We start from the raw sequence: 17,373 nt of genomic DNA, 5'->3' as shown, positions 1-17,373 counted from the left end.
ATGTTCTGAAAACCAGAGTCTTAGGGTGGGTGGCGACAATTTATGTAATAATGAGGGTTTTGGTTAAGCCCATCAGAGGCAAACCTCCCTCATGTTCCCATGGGTCATAGTTGCAGTGGCTGCTCACTGTCACCAGCATTGTCTTCTGCTAAGCTGTGGTGGGGATTGAACCTTGCAGGTGGTGGCAAGGGAGCCAGTGGCCTTGTGGAGGAGCAGAAGCCATAGCTGAAGGTTCTCAGTGGGTCAGTTTGCATATCATGATGAGCCTCCCTGAAAATAAGCTGTGGTAGTGCTTTATTTGCAACTCCATGCCAGCTTGACAGGTAACTGGGTGCTCAGCAGCTTGCTTACTCCTCTTGCCTGCTCCCAGCAGGTGTCCTATAGGCATCTGCAGCACAGTCTCAGCACCTTATTTGTTACTCTGCAAATTATTTTCACCTTCCTGGAGAGTTGCACCAATTCAGCTTTATTTATCTATTTAAATATATGGGTAGATCTGTGTGAATTTGTGAATGTTCAGTAATTACTGTGCGTTAGTGAATTGGTGCAAATCCCCCCCAAGTTTTTTTTTTTTAAGTTTGTGTAAACCTACCCAAAATGGAAAAAAAAAAGTGCAGATCTTCCTGACAGTGGGGGGAAAATATGTAAAATTTGTCTGAATCTTCCCAAAGGTGGGGAGGAAGCTATGTTATATATGCATAAACCTCCCGCAGGTTTTTTAAAATGAAGTATCTCTGTCTAAGGAGGCAACAAAGTGGAAGAGTAAACTGACTAATTGTCCTTTCAAGATGTCATCAAGAGGAGATATGTTTAGTCAGATCATGAGGAGCGACCAGGGTTTTTGCTGCTCTTGCCAAGTGGCTAACCAGCACTTCCCAGCAAGCCATGTCAGGTTTCTCCGAAAACAGGTCATCCTGAGCAACCCAGCAACAAGCCATGGTGTCTCAGGCTGGCTTAACAAACCATGCTAAGGAAACCATGCCAGGATTGGACATCATGACAAGCCAGCCCGAAACACAGCAGGCTGACAAACTCGCCGTGAGTCATTGTGTCATCTGAACCAGGTCAATGATTTCCTCCTGGGTTTTCTGGAGGCAGCCCGAGTCATGCCTGTCTCATAGCAGTTGCTTTGCCACCACTGTTGCAGCCCAATTCCTCATTCTGCCTTCACACCAGGTGCAACGAGGAGAGTGATGCGTGTGCAGGAAATTTTTAAAAACTATTATTATAGCTCACTGGATTTTATTTCTTGCTGGCATTAAGTGTACTGGTGGGAGAATGTCATGGTGACAGGGCTTCTTTACTGAGTTGGGCTTAGTCAGTGGGGTTCTGAGGATTTTATGACTATTGGAAGGTAGAGATTGAGGGGCAGGGGAAGACACAGACATCTGTGTGTGCACTATTTTTTTTAGCTGGCACTGAAAGAATGTGATTTGTTATTATTACTTAATGAGAAAGTAAACACATTACCAATTCAGTGTGGCTTAATAGGGGTCAATATCCGCATGAACTGCAAGAGTCAGAAACAGAGGTGCCCCGACATTCTTGAAGACACAAGCTAAGACAGGAATATTCCTCATGTGTTGGCAGTGGGCTTGTAATTCCAGCATTATACCAAGGATGAAGGCGAAATTAGTTTCATTTAATTTTTAATCAGGATTTAACTGGTTCTTTCCTTTCAGACTAAACATGGACTTGGACACAATCGGCAGTCCATATATTGCTGAACTTGAGGTGTGATTCCTGAATCAGAGACAAATGCATTTGGTAGCGTGCATGCATTTGAAAAATGTGCACTACATTGTAATCAATGGGAGAAGAATGCACACCTCAAAGATGTGTGCAACTGAAGTGAAAATTTTGAAAAGGACATATGAAAATACACACCAGTTTTCATGGGAAAAGAAAACATATTAATGCTTGCAATCTGATACAGACTCAAGTCGAATTCAGCTTGAAGATATAATTTGGAGAACTTCAACTAGCTCACGTTTTGCTGATTTGCACATTCCTGTGTTATACCTACAGGTTGTGTGCACTTCTGGTGCTCTGGCTGGTTCCCTCTCTTTGCAGGTATGGGCCTTGGAAGATGCTCATGTTCCATGTGTGAGTAGAAGTCTGTGTGGTATTAGTGGGCAAGCCAGCACCATGGAAAGCTCCAGCTGAGCAATGGCTCTGACAGTCTTGACTAAAGTGGCTCTAGGCCCAGCTTACTCCTCCTAGGTTCAGCCCCTTCCTTGCCAACTAGAAAGCCTTAAAACAGGGGTCTCAAACTCGTGGCCCGCAGGCCAATTGCCGGGACGGGCAGGGCACGGGGGAGGGGCCCTGCGGCCTTCACAGCACCGGTGGCGCCCGGGCCGGCCGCAGGATGAGCGGCCCACCACCACCGCGGTGGTGGAATACTTGATGTGGCCCAGACTCTACTTCCAGCGGCCCCCAGGTAAGCTGAGTTTGAGACCCCTGCCTTAAAGGGATATGCCTTTGGCCTGGAATCTAGCTCTCCTTCACCTTCCTGTGGATTCCCATCTGACCCGTTGTCAGTGCTGGCCCTGAGAGAGTTTGATTATTCTTCAAAATGTGTGTGAAATTGCTATAGACTCTGAGGATATAGACATTGGAGGTCATGCTTCAAGGGTCCCTGTGTAAAGGACCCCAATTCCAGCAATGGACACCAACATGTGCCCAATCGTTTTGTTGGGGCCTGATATTGGTTTCCACACCTCTGCATTCAGTGGTGCATCAACAATGGTGTATTATCTAATTTTGGATATTTGGCCTGTTACATTAGAAACTGGATGATAGCCAGCCTCATTAGTCTTTCAGAACCTGTTAGAAAGAGATTCTCTATCAGGGAATGGTTTACAAGTGATTTAAAGACTAGAGTGAAATAGTGGGTGGGCTCATATAATCAGTCATCTGCCTCTTCCCCTTTGGATCCCTGCCTGCCTCCTCTGGAACTAAACTTTGAGGTTCAGGCTATGTGAGAAAAATTCTGGATACACTGAAATAATTGGCCATAAACAACAAGTGGAGTGTGACTGGGAGCATCTGAAATGTAAAGTTGAAAAAATCTTGTCTGAAATTTATTACTGCTGCTACTACTAGGTAGTTACTTAGCTAGAGAAGCATGTTACACACTCTTTGGAACGTAGAGATGATATAATTGCATTCTAGAATACTTGCATTCTGTGTTAGTAGGATGGCATTAGTATTGGGTCATGACCCTAAAGTCCTTCAGTGACTTGTAAACCAAAGAGCCAGTGGAACCAACAGAGAACTTCAAGCACCATTGCAGAACCCCATCTCTCAGATGGAGAGAGATGTTGAAACATAGCAGTGAGCAGTGTGGATGGAAATAACTGTAGCATGAGGGTTGTGGGGGGAGTGAAAAAGCTGTTAATTTGTGACTAGGATGGGTTTGCATTAGGAGAGGGTTTTGCTAAAGTAGCAGGACTTCAGGAAACATTAACCAAAGGAAGGGGTAACAGCTTGAAGAATGTGTAGGTGAGGTTATTGTAGGCACTAGGGACAGCACATGAATAGAAGAAAAAGCAATGGAAGTATCCAGAGGAGAGGAATCTGTGCAGAATGAACATCCTGGTACTGATTTATAGTTGCCTGTTTAAAAAAAAAATGTGACAGCACTGTGAAACCCGTATGGGAGATGCTCTTAAAACTTGATCAGTAAAATGATATTTTGCACAAATATGTCTAGCCAGTCTTCAAGGGAGATAAATTGATAACTGAGATTATCAATTTTCAGTTGAGAGATTATAGATGAGTGCAGACATAGCTCCTAAAGCCGAACAACTGCTAGTGTTTTCTCTCTTGCCTTCTTACTTAGCACAAAAAACTTGTTTCTAATTACTTATAGACAATGACCCAGTTCTGTGGAGATTGCAAACTCCAGCAGAGCTTTGCACTTCTGCACTGAAAGGTTACTATGGAATGTACTTCCTTGCAAGTGTGAAGGAGTCAAGTGAGGGTTTATCATGTGATAGCTGATGGAGACAGCTTGGTGCAAGCAGGCTTTTCACAGTGGGATGTGGGGTTTTGGCTGCTTCTGTATTCATATGAAAAATCTGGTAGGTTGGTTTTCTCCAGCAGCAGCATGAGTAAGCTTAAACATTGGCAATGCTGCTGGCTAGCTAGTTTTGTTACCAGTCACAGTTCTTTGCAATTGGCCACATAATATACTTGTTGACAGTATACTGACCCTAACCCTTGTTAACACCTAACAGGTTGGCCCACTTAGCCTCTTTATCAGATTTGTATTGGTTCTTTGGATGCCTTGAGAAATGTGTGCTTGGATTTTGTTGTCTCTTTTTGCAAAGTTGCTTCTCTCGTCTGCTCCAAATTACACTGTGATTTCTCTCAGGGAATTGTCCAACGTAATATGTATGAGTGGGCTTCTGCAGCAAAATGAACTCCTTAGTAATTCTTTCTAGCTTTAAATATTAATTTGTAATCTTTTAGATTAGCCCCAGAGGACTTGAGTAGAAAGGATGTTAGATGACATATATAGTTCGTTTATAAGTGCACCCATAATCATTTGCCTGTATGAAAATGGATTCTTAGACCCAGCAGAATGTAAATGTGCAAAAATAGGTTATGTTGATTCATGAAAAGTTGTAAGCCTATCCTGCACCGTCAGTCCTGGACAACTTTAAAAATTTTGGGCTGAGGGAGTGGAAAGCTCAATTAAATTCATATGTAAGGCTTAGCTTCCTTTTTTTCATCCTTTTAAAACCCTCGAACCAAGATGGTATTTTCTATACTGGAGAAGCTCAGCTGTGCATCTGAGTCCTCTCCTGTTCTGGTTCCCATGTAAAAAATAAGTGGGACATATTGGACTTTGAATAAGGATGGACAGCACCTTTTATATCTGGTTCACCTCAGTTTATCATCTTATTCAGCCAAGTCTATTCAGTCCAATTTCTTTGGGATGGTGTCAGTTGGTGAACTGCAGTGGCCTCCTTGGCCCCTTTCATCTCTACTATTCTATGATTCTGAGTCAGTGATTTTTTTCTTTAGAAGGTACACAATTGCATTTATCTTTTATCAAAATTGTATTTATGACTTTCCCTAACAAATGCATTTTGTATACCACTTTCCTTAATGTAGGCAATTTTGTCTGCAACTTTCCCTAATACACACATTTTTGTGTGCAGTTTTGAACTGAGAACTGCACCACAAAATTCTGAAACTATGCAGTCAAAAAATAACTCTTCCAATCTGCATTTCATTTTCTTGTTGTGTGCCATCATCAGAGATGATGAATGAAATGAAAACCCTCCAAAATGTTCTATCATTGACAACCCTGCACAGCTGTTGTAAACTCAAGGCTGAGGCTTCCTTTACACATTGATCCATGTCATAGTTGGCTTTCCTCTTGCCCTGTTGCCTTCAGGTTCCCATGCATTTTTGTATTCTCCACTGAGTCTTGCCTTCTCATGATGTTCCCAACGCACAACAGCCTCAGTTTTACCATGCTTGCTTTGAGGGAATGTTCTGTCTTGATTTGATCTAGGACTCACTTGTTGGCCTTTCTTTCAGTCCAGGGTGATGTCAAGGCTCTCCTCCAGTGCTGTGCTTCAAACACACCAGCCTTCCTTCCGCCCGGTTTCTTCGCTGTCCTGCTTTCACACTCATGTGTGGTCGTGTGAATGATCTTGTCCTTGGTCTCTGGTGGAAACATATTTACACTTGATGATCTTTTCTAGATTCTTCTTTGCTGCCCTTCCAAGTACCTTTCCTCTTCAAATGTCTTGGTCACAATCTCCATTCAGATGGATAGCTGAGCCAAAGTAGGAACAACCTTTCACAATTTCCCTTCTTCACTGTTGACCTTAAAAGTTCTATAATCATGGTTCTGTCGCCATGATTTTTGTTTTCTTGATGTACTGCTTTGGCACTTCTGTTTTCACTTTTGCCAGGAATCATTTCAGTTCATTGCGGCTTTCTGTCAGTAATATATCACCTTCATATCTTAAATTATTGATATATATATTTACCAATTTTCAGTCGTGCTTTCTCTGATCCAAATCCAGTTTTCCTTATGATATGTTCTGTGTACAGATTGAACCAGTAGGGAGAGAAAATATACCTTTGTCTGACAGTGGTTGCCTATAGGAAAACATTCAGTTTTGTTCTAACAGAAGCTTCTTAGAAGTGCAAACTAGGCTGACTCACCTAAAAACGTGGACCAGACTAAATTCTTCCTTATCCCTAGTTATGCATAGCACATTACCCGCACCCCAACCCCCCTGCACTGTGTGCTTGGCCTTTCTAGATTTGTGCTGGATCACAGCAAGTTTCCTTAAACTACAAGCAAGGACAATAGCACTTTCTTGGTCAGGAAGAAGCAAAATGTGGATTCTCTTGACATAGCACTGTTTTAGTTCAAGGTCCATAACAGTTGATAGCATTTAATAGGTATATTGTACTGTGCACAGTCCTGAGGTACGGATTTCTGATGGAGCCATATCTTTTCCAGCTAAGCTGGGTAATACTTAGCTCAGAATTTCTGTATTACAGAATTATGTGATAGACCTGTTTGTAAAGAGAAATAAATTGAGGCAGGTTTGAAATGAGGGTTTATTCCTGAAAATTAAATCTACATTTATGTCATGGAGAGGAGTCATGTGCATACTTACCAGGGAGTAAACTGACTGAACACAGTAACACTTACTCTCTGAAATGTTATTTCTGGAGAAAAGCAAATGAGCAATTGATGGTAAAGCAAGCCTCAGAACTGATTGATTGGAGCAATTCAAAGCCTAAATCAGCGGTCCTTGTTGAAAATTAATGCTCATGTATTCTTTAGGTTCAGTAAAGCTATGTTTTTAAGAAGAGACTGTGACTCAAAGAAGGTTTTGTGGGGCCTTAAATGCCATTGTACTCAATGCTGTACAAATAAAAATGTATATGGAGCATACCTTAGCTTTTCTTGCTCCCTTCCAGGCAGTAATGCATTTAGAATGAATCCAGTGCATCTTGCCAGAGTCCAGAAGATTCTCTGACCAGCCCATGAGGAGTGACTTCAAGGCCTTGCTCTCCATTCTTATTTTTATTTATTTATTTATTTATTAAAACATTTTTATGCCGCCCCATTCGCCGAAGCCTCAGGGCGGCTTACAACCGCCTCGGGGCGGCTTACAATTCTTACCATTCCTGATCTGTACAGAGCACTTCAGACAGAGGACTGTCCGCTCACAACCAAGCAGTCCCACTTTAAGTGGAACATGTGACCAGCTCTTGTTCCTTGGCCATTTGCTGGGTCAAAATGTGGTATGAATGAGATGGTGAAAGACGTATTCACTTCATTATTGGATCATTACAGTTTTTCGATTAGGCTAAGAAGGTTTTCTTTATGTTATTCATCTTAATTGCAGAGTGGTCATCTCACAACTAGGGCGTGAACAACTGAGGCCAGGTATGACTTCTTTGGGATGACTTTTTATGTTTTTATAATGAAATCAACATTGGTTGACTGTGGCAAGTTTTAAAATGCCACACTGCAAATAAAATTTCTTCTATGTATTGTTTCGTTGGAGATGGATTGCTTATTTTATCTGAAGGAAGTTAATGGTGGAATTCTTCCAATTATGTATGTCTCTTGGAGTGTGTTTCAGCTGCATGCTGTCTTGGCCCTAGAACAATGCTTTATGCATAGCTTTCTTTGCTTTGTTTTTGGGAGCATCAAACTACCAATAACTCATTTCTATAAAAAGACAGTTTTAAAGGCTGCCATAAATTCTTTGCCTGTTGGCATTTCAGACCTGAAAAAAGATTGAACACGAAGTTTTATTAACTGTAGCCATAGTAATTTCAGAGACACTGGTTATGCTGGAAGCTTTTTTGACACTTCGAATTCGTAATGTTCTGAGTGTGTCCAAAGCATGGTGATCTATAGCTTTTAATCAGCTAATGGGTCGACTCCCTCTAAAAAACTTAACTGCATTAAATCTTCTTAGAACAGAAAAGGATTTTCCTAACTTTGAATAGAATTGCATAAATTCCAGAATGTGGCTACAAAGCAATGCTGGAGCATTTATGTGACACAGCAACTAGTTGCAAATTAAAAAGAACGTGCCCGGTTATAAGGCATCTGAGCACTTGGCTGGACTTCCTTCCTTCCTTCCTTTTGGTCATAGAGGTTTTAATTTGGGGAGATCATTACATTCTGCTTTCCAAGTACAGAGCTTTTCCTGTGATGGTAAAAGAGCAGAGTTACATTAGTCAAGCAGAAAATTCAGCTTTCATCGCTGGAATCAGAGATGGAGGAGGAGTGACATGCATTTGCAGGCTTCTAGCTACTCCTCATTGGTCAAAAGCACAAAGTCATTTCATCTCACTGTTTACAATGGAATGTGCTTGACAGGCGCTCTCGCGGGGAGGATGGACTGATGTGCTAGAGCGGGAGGGAGAGCAGGGCAGGAGCGTCCTGTGAGGCTAAGCCCGCAGGGAGGAACATGTAGGCCAGCTGCCTGGTTAGCTAATTTCGGTGCTGTGTGACCTAACCTTTCATTATTTTAAAAAGTAAAGGTAGAATAGAGATGATGCTTAGACTGAAATTAAGTAATCTGCATTTGAGTTATAGCTTGGCTGGTGACGTATTTTCAATAATGGGGTCCATAGCTTTGTTAAGGGTCAATTTTTACCAATTGGTCAAATATAAGTGCAAGTGCAAGGACAAGACCCTTTTCACTGCTCTTGTTAACAAACTTAATATTCACATCTGACTATTATTTTATACAGCTGAATTTGCTAAAGGGCTTTCTTCTGATATTGCAATACAAGAAAACAGATTGCAAAAAGTGCATAGACAATATTAATTCTAGAAGGGTATATTAACTAAGTGGTAGATCAAGAATGATGTAGCCTTGCAGTGTAGAAAAGTTTGAAGGAGGTTGTAGCTTTCCTTCTGCAGAGAAGCAAGCCAGCCTCTAACAAATACATAGAGACCCCTGGAAGTTTCAGAGACCCTGCTGTGATCTCTTTGAGGAAGGATGGCATCCACACATAACAAATACTTATATCCTTCCAGACTTATTTGGACTACAACTTCCATCATCCAGGCCACTGACCATCCTGGTTGTGCCTGTTGGGAGATAGAATCCAACAACACTGGGAGGGCCAAATGTTCCCCTTTCCTATCATTTCTTGGTAGACTATTTCAGTCACCCTCCTCTCAGTAGCCCAGAACTTCAGTCTTGCATTAGGCCACTGTCTTCTAGGCGAAAGACTTGGGCAATGTGCTGTACAAGCCATCAGGTGGCTCACAGGTATGCACAGGTGGACAAACTGGTAAAAGTTACCATGCGTCAATAATATGCTTGGTTATTGTTCATTTTTCTCTTTATCTGCCAGAAAGGAATTTTATGCTATCTCCATCTCCTGGATGGTGCTCCCTAAAAGCCAATGGGATGAATGAAATCCCCTATCCTAAACAATCCAGTTTGATGCCAAATCCTCTCGATTAGATAGGCAGGCTTGTTGCTACAGGTGCCGACCTACTTGAGGAGAAGAGGAAGCAGCATGTATTAAAGAACATTGATGCCAGGTCTAATGGGACCAATTTCTGACCAGGAAAGAAACTTGCTGGGTCACTTGGCCTAATTATAGCAAAATACACTTCTAATGTGTCTGTGTATCCCCTGCTAATGCACGTTCAGTGCCCTGCGGTAAGCTGGCTTCTTCTGGTAGTTCCCGAATCTACTTTCACAGTTTTTAATTTTCAGTTTTGCATACTGATGAACAGAAGAACCTGCTTTCCACCATCAGTTCTGCCATCAGCACTTTCTGTTCATCTTTGTCTTCACACTCATGACACTGTGGTTTAAGCATTAAAACAAAAACAAAACAAAACAAAACACCAAATTGTGTATGTTGATGTGTGTTCTAGGAAATGACAGCTCAGTGGGATTAAAAGAGGTCTTGGGCCAGAAGCATGGGTGAGAAACTTTCCACTCACTACTGCTGCTACTTAGGCTAGCAAGATAAATATTTATGTGTTTGAAATGCCTCAGGTGCAGTTGATAACTGGGCTTTTCAGCTCATAAGCTCCATGACTGAGTGGGTTTTAAAGCTGGCTCACTTCAGTCCTAGTTGAACAGTCTAGTCTGCCTTTCCCAACTTGCCACTCTTTGCCCATATTGATCTACAAGTCCCATCATCCTCAGGCAGCATGTTGGATGGTTGTGATGGAAGAGCAATACCCCTAGAGGGTGGTAGCTTGAGGGTGGCATCCACCTGCTACATGAGAGGCAACCCTCAGGATTCATGGGAATTGGGAATTTCAACACAGACCTTGATTCACTTATACCAGCTCCAATATGCACCATGTGAAAAGAGGAAAGAAAGGAAACCAACATTCTTCTGAACTGCTATTTCACTGCTTCTGCTGAAGCCAAACAAACAACTTTAACAAGAGAGCACTGCCCTTTCCTTATCGGATTCTTTGGCGCCTATTGGCCTTGCCTGGTCATCTCTCCCAGGGCACAGTTCATTGCCTCTTCATGTGCTCCCTAGTCCATCGGTAGTCATTCCCTTCTGGGTTGTTCACATGGATCGGAGCTTCCTGCCCCATCTGACGACCAGCAGGCCCCCTTGCCTGTTGCTCAGAGTTCCCTTGCCCCCCTGAAGCATCAGCCTCTCTTCTTTTCCCTGCAGTCTCAAGATAACGGATGCATGTAGACTGAGGTGATGCTGGGGAAGCAAAAGGCCCTTTCATCTCCTGCTGCTTTTGAAGCTTAAGTGCCTACTCTTACAAAGCATGGCTTCAGGCAGTGGCTGCTATTGTGAGCCACTTTGGGGCTGCTGTGCTTTGCTGGGGAAGCACAAAAAGGCAAGTGGGACCTTCAGTGAAGTGTTCCTATGTGGAGTGCTCATATGAGGGATTTCGGGGTTTCAGCCATGCCCTTTACCAGGATACTCCATCCACTGCCTTTCAGGGCAGCAAAGTGTACTCAGTGCTCATGCAGTTTGCCTTCCCTTTAGTGTTCACACACACACACATCTCCGAACATATTTTGTGCTGTGGGATATTTTCTGTCAAATGTCATAAAGAGTACACTGTCTTGACTTCAGTAAAACAGGGTGGGCTGCACTCTTCCATTTTCCTGTGCACCTGGACTCTTGGGAATGGGTGCAAAAGTTGGGGACACTGGGACTTAGTAAACACACACACCCAAAACCCCAAGACTCCCATTACCAAGTGGACGTAAGTCTTGCGGCCTCCTTTTCATGAGCAAATACAAGTGGCACCTGCAATAAATTGTTAATGTGTGAACTGCCCACATTTCCCAGGACAGATTTTCATGTAGGTATATAAAATTTTGATGCTTCTCAATAGCCAAAGCAATTCGCAGCAATTCAGGTATGTGCATTCTTTATATACTTCTGCCCGCAAAATAGACACACATAAGTGCATTTTAATTCTAAAATTATTAGCAATATTTGTTCCTCAAAAAAGCATTTATTGCACATTATTCTAAATATATGGTTTTTTGTTTTTGTATGACTGTTCCAAATGTATACATCTTTGTATGTGCATTGCAAATCTCAGATAAGTATGGAATTCAGTGTCTGTGTTCTGTTCATTTTTATGAAGCCTGAATATGATGCACAGCAACACAGTGGTAACTAAAGCACAACAGTGGTCCAGACGTAGTTCGGAAGCAATGGAACAAGCTGTCTTCATGTAGAACAGCAGCAGGGAACCTGGTGCTGACCACCTGTTTTGAACCATACCTCACAACTTGCATAAATTTCTGACCACTGGCCATGCTGGCTGTGGTCAGTGTGAGTTATGGTACATGTTGCTGACCTTCTGTTTTAGATATAGATAAACACACATCTATACCTCTCTGGCAAACAAGGTCAATCAGTTCCCCCTGCGATTAAATGCACTCAAGGGCCATGACACCTCTGAAGTTGTCCCTGAAAATAAGAAATCAGGTGGGTTAAAACTGAATAGGTAACACCAAGGAATGTTTGGGTATTATTCCAGCTTTGGTAATTTCTTTGCTTATTAAGTGGGCTTATCAGAGATAGAAATGAATTGGAATTAAGCAAAACTGATCCTTGTGGAGTTTAGCTTGCCATTAGGAATTCTTCTGAGAGGTAAAGGGATCACCACTGTCAGGCACAGTAATCATTTCAGGTATGCAGAAGTGGAAGGAGTTCTGAATTCACAACAAACTAGCCATGACCTGGGGATGACCTGAGATAGGTAGCAAAAGGGTAAGATTCGTGCCATGCAAAATCACAGAGGCTGGGGAAGAACAGGGAGGCACCTGCATGGCCATCACGAAGCAGACCAGATTGAATTCAGTGCCCAGTGAGCTCTTGAGCCCAGTATATGCCTTCATGGCAAGCCAGTGGTTCCCTCCTGTCCTCCTCTGTCCACACTGCAAGGTGGTGATAACAGTTTTACATTCTGTATAGAGGCAATCACACTCTGAACTTGCAAAACATCGTCTCCTTGCTTAATGGACCTTCTTTATCCCGCTGCCTACTCTCGTTTTCCCCATGAGCACAGAATGGAGAGTATGGAACGCTGCCACCTGGGTTTGTGTCCACTTGCTCTATGAATCATAGAGGGATTTATATTTAATTTGTCTGTCAAATCCATAAACCTTCACAATGTATAAACAGAAGTTCCATCAAGCACAGAGTAGGTTTGCTGTGTGCTTAATGGATGGGCCTCAGATGTCTGTCTGTCTGTCTGTCTAGCTCTGAGATGCTGCAGCCTGAGAGCTGGGATTCTGACTGTGGAGCCCCTACACCCCTTGCAGCTAGAATGGAAAGAACTGCATTGGCTGCGTCTCTGAGTTTGGAAGTCCGTATCAGGGAGGGCTAAAGGGACATGCTGGGGTGAGGTCAGCAGCCTGTGCTGCATCCAAATAATGTCCCAGCATCCTCCCTCCTCCCTGTGACCATCTAGGTGCTAAGAAGCAGCCACCCAGATGAAATGCAGTACTTGCTGCCACGGCACTTCACACCCTGTGTTGGATGCTGTAAGGCTCGGCTTGCATGCATTGTGGGCAGAGGACACTGTAAAATGCCCTCCATCCAGGAGTTTTCCAGATGTACAATCCTGGCATCCAAAGACATGACTTAGCCCTTCTGCACAATTTAGGAGTGAGGTTGGCCAGAAGGAATCAGTCTTAGTAAATTTTTGTTTAATTCTGATATAGTGAGTGTTACTGATGTTATATTGTGCTTGTTGTAATTGCCTTTGCTGTCAGGGAAGCTAAATGAATTGCAAATAGGAATTTTGAACAATTCTGCATTGGGAGGTCATGAAAGGGGAAGAAGGTCCTTGTTGCTGAATATATTATTCCGAACCTAATTCACACTGCCTTTTCTCAGGATCAGGTTTTGATGTACAAGTTAGTAGGGTTGCAACATTTATATTAAAAACTCTTTGATCAACTGGTTCTTCCAGTTAACTGAAGATCAGACTTTCAATGTGTTAACATTATTTGTAATACAGATACTGTAAATAGCAATATTAGATGGCACACATTTTCTTATATAAAGCTTCCCTCCTGTGCAAGAGAGACAGGAAATCTTTCTTCTGCAACAGTGTCTGCTGTGACATATGACATGTTTTAAAAACAAAGGAGGTAGGCATTTTTCTTTTAAATGGTTTTTTCCTTCTTATATGCAGATTTAACTGATTGAATAATCAACAAAAAGCTTTATGTTAAAATGGTGTGATGGTCTTAGAAATACATTTTGCTTTCTAGTTTTGCTGAACTGAATGAAGTGGGCTCATTCCAACTGAACTAGGCAAAGTTATTTTCCCAGCGTCTGAAACTGCCTTGAACTAAATCAGACTGTATAACCATCAGCTCTGTGTGGTCTGTACCAGGATAGATGGGTAAGCAGTAGCTCTCCAGTCTACAAGGTGGCCATCACACCTTGACATTGGCCATGCTGAGTGGGGTTGATAGGAGTTGGATTCTACAACAACATCTGGAGGACCTTAGGTTTCTCCTTGCTGAGTTATACCAACTGGTAGTTGCACAGAGTACTAACGTGTAGCTGGAGAGCTGTTCATTTTCTGGAACAGTTCTCTGCTACTAAAGATCCTTTTTAATTGATAATGGCAGACTTTGAGAATGGAGTTTATGCATTTTGAAAGCATGTGCTCCACCCCTGAGCTATGGGCCCTCTTCATAATAACATAGAGCCTTCTAGGGATATAGTGAAATAGTTCTTATGTGCCTTCAGCATATTGAACTGTCCAAATAAGATAACCTTTCTCCATCCTCTATTGAAGGTAGCCTGTTTCCTGGCCAGACAATTCCATGTTGTCTCTTCAGCAACTTGTTTCTTGTCTCTCAGAATTCTTCAGCATGAATGTCAGATGCAGGAAAGTTTTTCTGAAACCCAGGTCCTTTTGACCTATTTAAAAAGAAAAAAAATCTACAAGGATTTGCAATTGAAGAAGCGATCATTGTAAATCATTTTTCAGCTCAATGATGTTGGCGTCTGGCTTTGTTGCTGAAGGAAGTTTTATGGCATAGGACATTTAATTGCAAAAGATCCTGAGCTCTGAATTGGTGGCTCAGAATTCACTCTGCCCTGAAGCAGATGCTTTAAAGCAGGTGTGGTGTGTCATTTTCTGTACAGTTGGCATATCAAAACTGAATGAACAGATGGGAGGGAGACCACAGGTATTGCTCTATGCCTATGCATGCATCCATTGATAGGCAAAATAAACACCTGGGCACAAGTGTATGATCACTGTAGGTTTCAGTCAGACAACTATACAGACAACAATTGTGCCACTGATCACTGTACTGTGCAACTGACATAAGCATCACCATAGTAGCAGTTGTAGTAGTAGTTCATTGCAATTCAGATGTAACGTAGCTAGTAACAGTGACAGACCATAAAAACATAAAGAACAGTAATACTAGGTCAGACAAATTGCTCACCCAACGCAGGAGATACTGTCTTTAGTCTGTGATTCGGACTGTGATCTGGGTTCAAATCCCGATGCATGGAAGACTTTCTGATGATCTCAAGCTTTTCCTGCTAAGGTCATTATATTATTTAAATATATTAATTACAAAGCTTTTCTGAGATTATTTCCTACAGCGCATACACAGAACTGTTGTATGTTAAAGATATGGCAACCCCGCAGTGTGTGAGAATGGATTAACAGCTGACATGCAGGAGACTGTAATTTGGAATGGTGTGTTTGCAAACCACATCAGATACAATGTTTGCAACATTGCCTTACCTTTCAAGTCATACATTTTTGGGCTGTTATTTCAAAAAGGTGGGCTGGATACATCTGTAGATAATATTTTTGTGTAAAGACAGATCGTTTAACCCCCTCCACCTAGATAGCAGTACTGAAACATTGTATCTGCAGAAGTGTTGGTGGAAATATTGTCATCCTTCAGTATATTCTGGTAATGGTATTTTCCTTGCATAGGAAGGAAGTGTTGGTTTCCTTTTGTTTCTTGATTATGTAATCTATAAACTCCAGCAAACAACTTAATTTGCACACTTTTTAAGCTTTTCTTTACAACTGTATGGTGTTCTTAGTAGCTACTGAATCAATAGGGTGCACGAAGACTGGAGAATAAAAACACATTTCAAAATGGCACAGTGAGAAGAGTTCGAATACTTGCATATCGATTAGAGAGTGGCTGGGCAGCAGAGAGGAGCCTGTCAAGACAGTTTTATCTGTAACGTTCAGGTGTGATATGAATCCACAATGGAATGGATTAGCCCAGTCCAATTCAGTGTTTTCCGTCCCAGGCATTGGTGGGGACACTGGGAGTGTGTTGCAAACTCTTGCTTTGCTGTTTCCCTCCCCTTTGCAGAACTAACAGTGAATGTACCCTCGAGGCAGTGGCTGAGTTCAGACAACATAGCAAGCCGTGGTGGGTTTCTCTCTCTCTCCCCCCCTCCCACTATGATTGCTCTGTTGTGCTGTCCAAACCCAGCTTGTGGTGCCACCAAGCCCTAGTTGGTTATCTGAACTCAAATTATAGTTTCCATGGCCCTGGAATTCAATCATCATGGATTCTTCTGGAAAGAGTGCCCAGACTAGGAGCTGTTGCAGCTGCCCAGCCTCTGCTTTGGTTCTTTGCGTCTAAGTGAACTGTAGTGACCATGCAGAGTTGCTTATCATGTTGCGTAAACCCAGCCCATATGAATACTGCCTGTAGTCAGCATACAACCAGAGTGTATAACTAGGGTCCTCAACCCTGCTTACAAATAGCAATGGTTTCTATTACTATCAGTGCTGTCATAATGCTGCATTGTGGTTACAGCTGAAGAAGAAGCAGATTAAAAGCATGTAGCACATGTGGAACGTCTGGGTTCTTACAGAAAATTGGAAACGTTAGATTTGGCTGGGGAATCACTGCAGTGCTTTGAGGCCTGGAGCACAGCATGTATGGGTTGTCCCTGATGGCCAGAGAATACTGGTGCATCCAAAGCAAAGATGTGTACCTGGTTTGGAAATATTCCCTTCCTCCAAAATGGTTTAGGGTTTCTGAATTACTGATATATTAGGACAAGCATTAAGAAAGGTAGGTTCCCACAGCTGTCGGGTGGTTTCATGCCTCTTGGTGCTCCTACAGGCACCACTAGGATGCTCTCTCCCCTAGGAGAAAGCATTCCCAAAGGCTGTGTGCAGAACTACAAATAAGCCTTTAATTTGAAGCACTAGTCAAGCTGCCTTTTGCATTTTGTATGAATAAGCTTGTTATAATAACCCATTTACTATGCACCAGTCTCTCCAGCTGCTCTATTTACACTGAAGCATGTTGTTATTTTGACCACCTGGTCAAAGAGAGCATCTGCTTTAAATTAATTAGGTTCCACATTCCTGTTTTTTGTCTTTAATTAAGAGGCTTCCCAGTCCTTTCCTTTGCTTTCTTCCAAATCCTTTCCAGCTCTTTGTATTTGCCGACTAAAAGGAAGTAAATCATCCAGCAAATAAAAAGCAATGTCATATTGGAGTCAAACTACAGTGAGCCCTGCCAAAAAGATGCACAGAGCACTGTCTGAATCCAACAGATTTGCCCTCCATCTTTTGACAGCATCGTTGCAAAAAGAATAATAGAAAAAATCCTGCTTATACTGCAATAACTTAAGTATGCAAAGCAGCATTGCACATCTTATCTTGCAAGGAGTGAAAGAGGGCAGGAAAGATGGAAAAATATTATATAAATATATGTTTCAGTATTTAGTTATGTTTGAAGCTCTGGTCTTAACAAGGATCACTGTAGCAGAGACTGGCCTGCAAAAAGATAATTTATCCTTAAGTGGCGATTTGTTATATTATATGTTATAGTTTGTTCAAATCACCCTTCGTTCTTGCAGATGCCAGGA

General features: G+C 42.2%; 1 protein-coding gene across 1 annotated transcript in view; it reads left to right on the top strand.

The window, feature by feature from the left end:
* Window positions 1–17,373, top strand: part of BTBD11 (BTB domain containing 11) — a 234,420-nt gene that overhangs the window by 84,600 nt on the left and 132,447 nt on the right. The window contains exon 4 of the mRNA XM_044441292.1: window positions 12,846–12,873. Within this exon, the coding sequence (XP_044297227.1) occupies window positions 12,846–12,873 (28 nt within the window). The remainder of the gene's footprint in view (window positions 1–12,845; window positions 12,874–17,373) is intronic.

The sequence above is a fragment of the Varanus komodoensis genome, unplaced genomic scaffold, assembly GCF_004798865.1.
Source record: "Varanus komodoensis strain SLA01 unplaced genomic scaffold, ASM479886v1 scaffold39, whole genome shotgun sequence".
Classification (NCBI taxonomy): domain Eukaryota; kingdom Metazoa; phylum Chordata; class Lepidosauria; order Squamata; family Varanidae; genus Varanus; species Varanus komodoensis.
The sequence above is the reverse complement of the archived record's forward strand: the minus strand, read 5'-3'. Positions and strand labels throughout refer to the sequence as shown.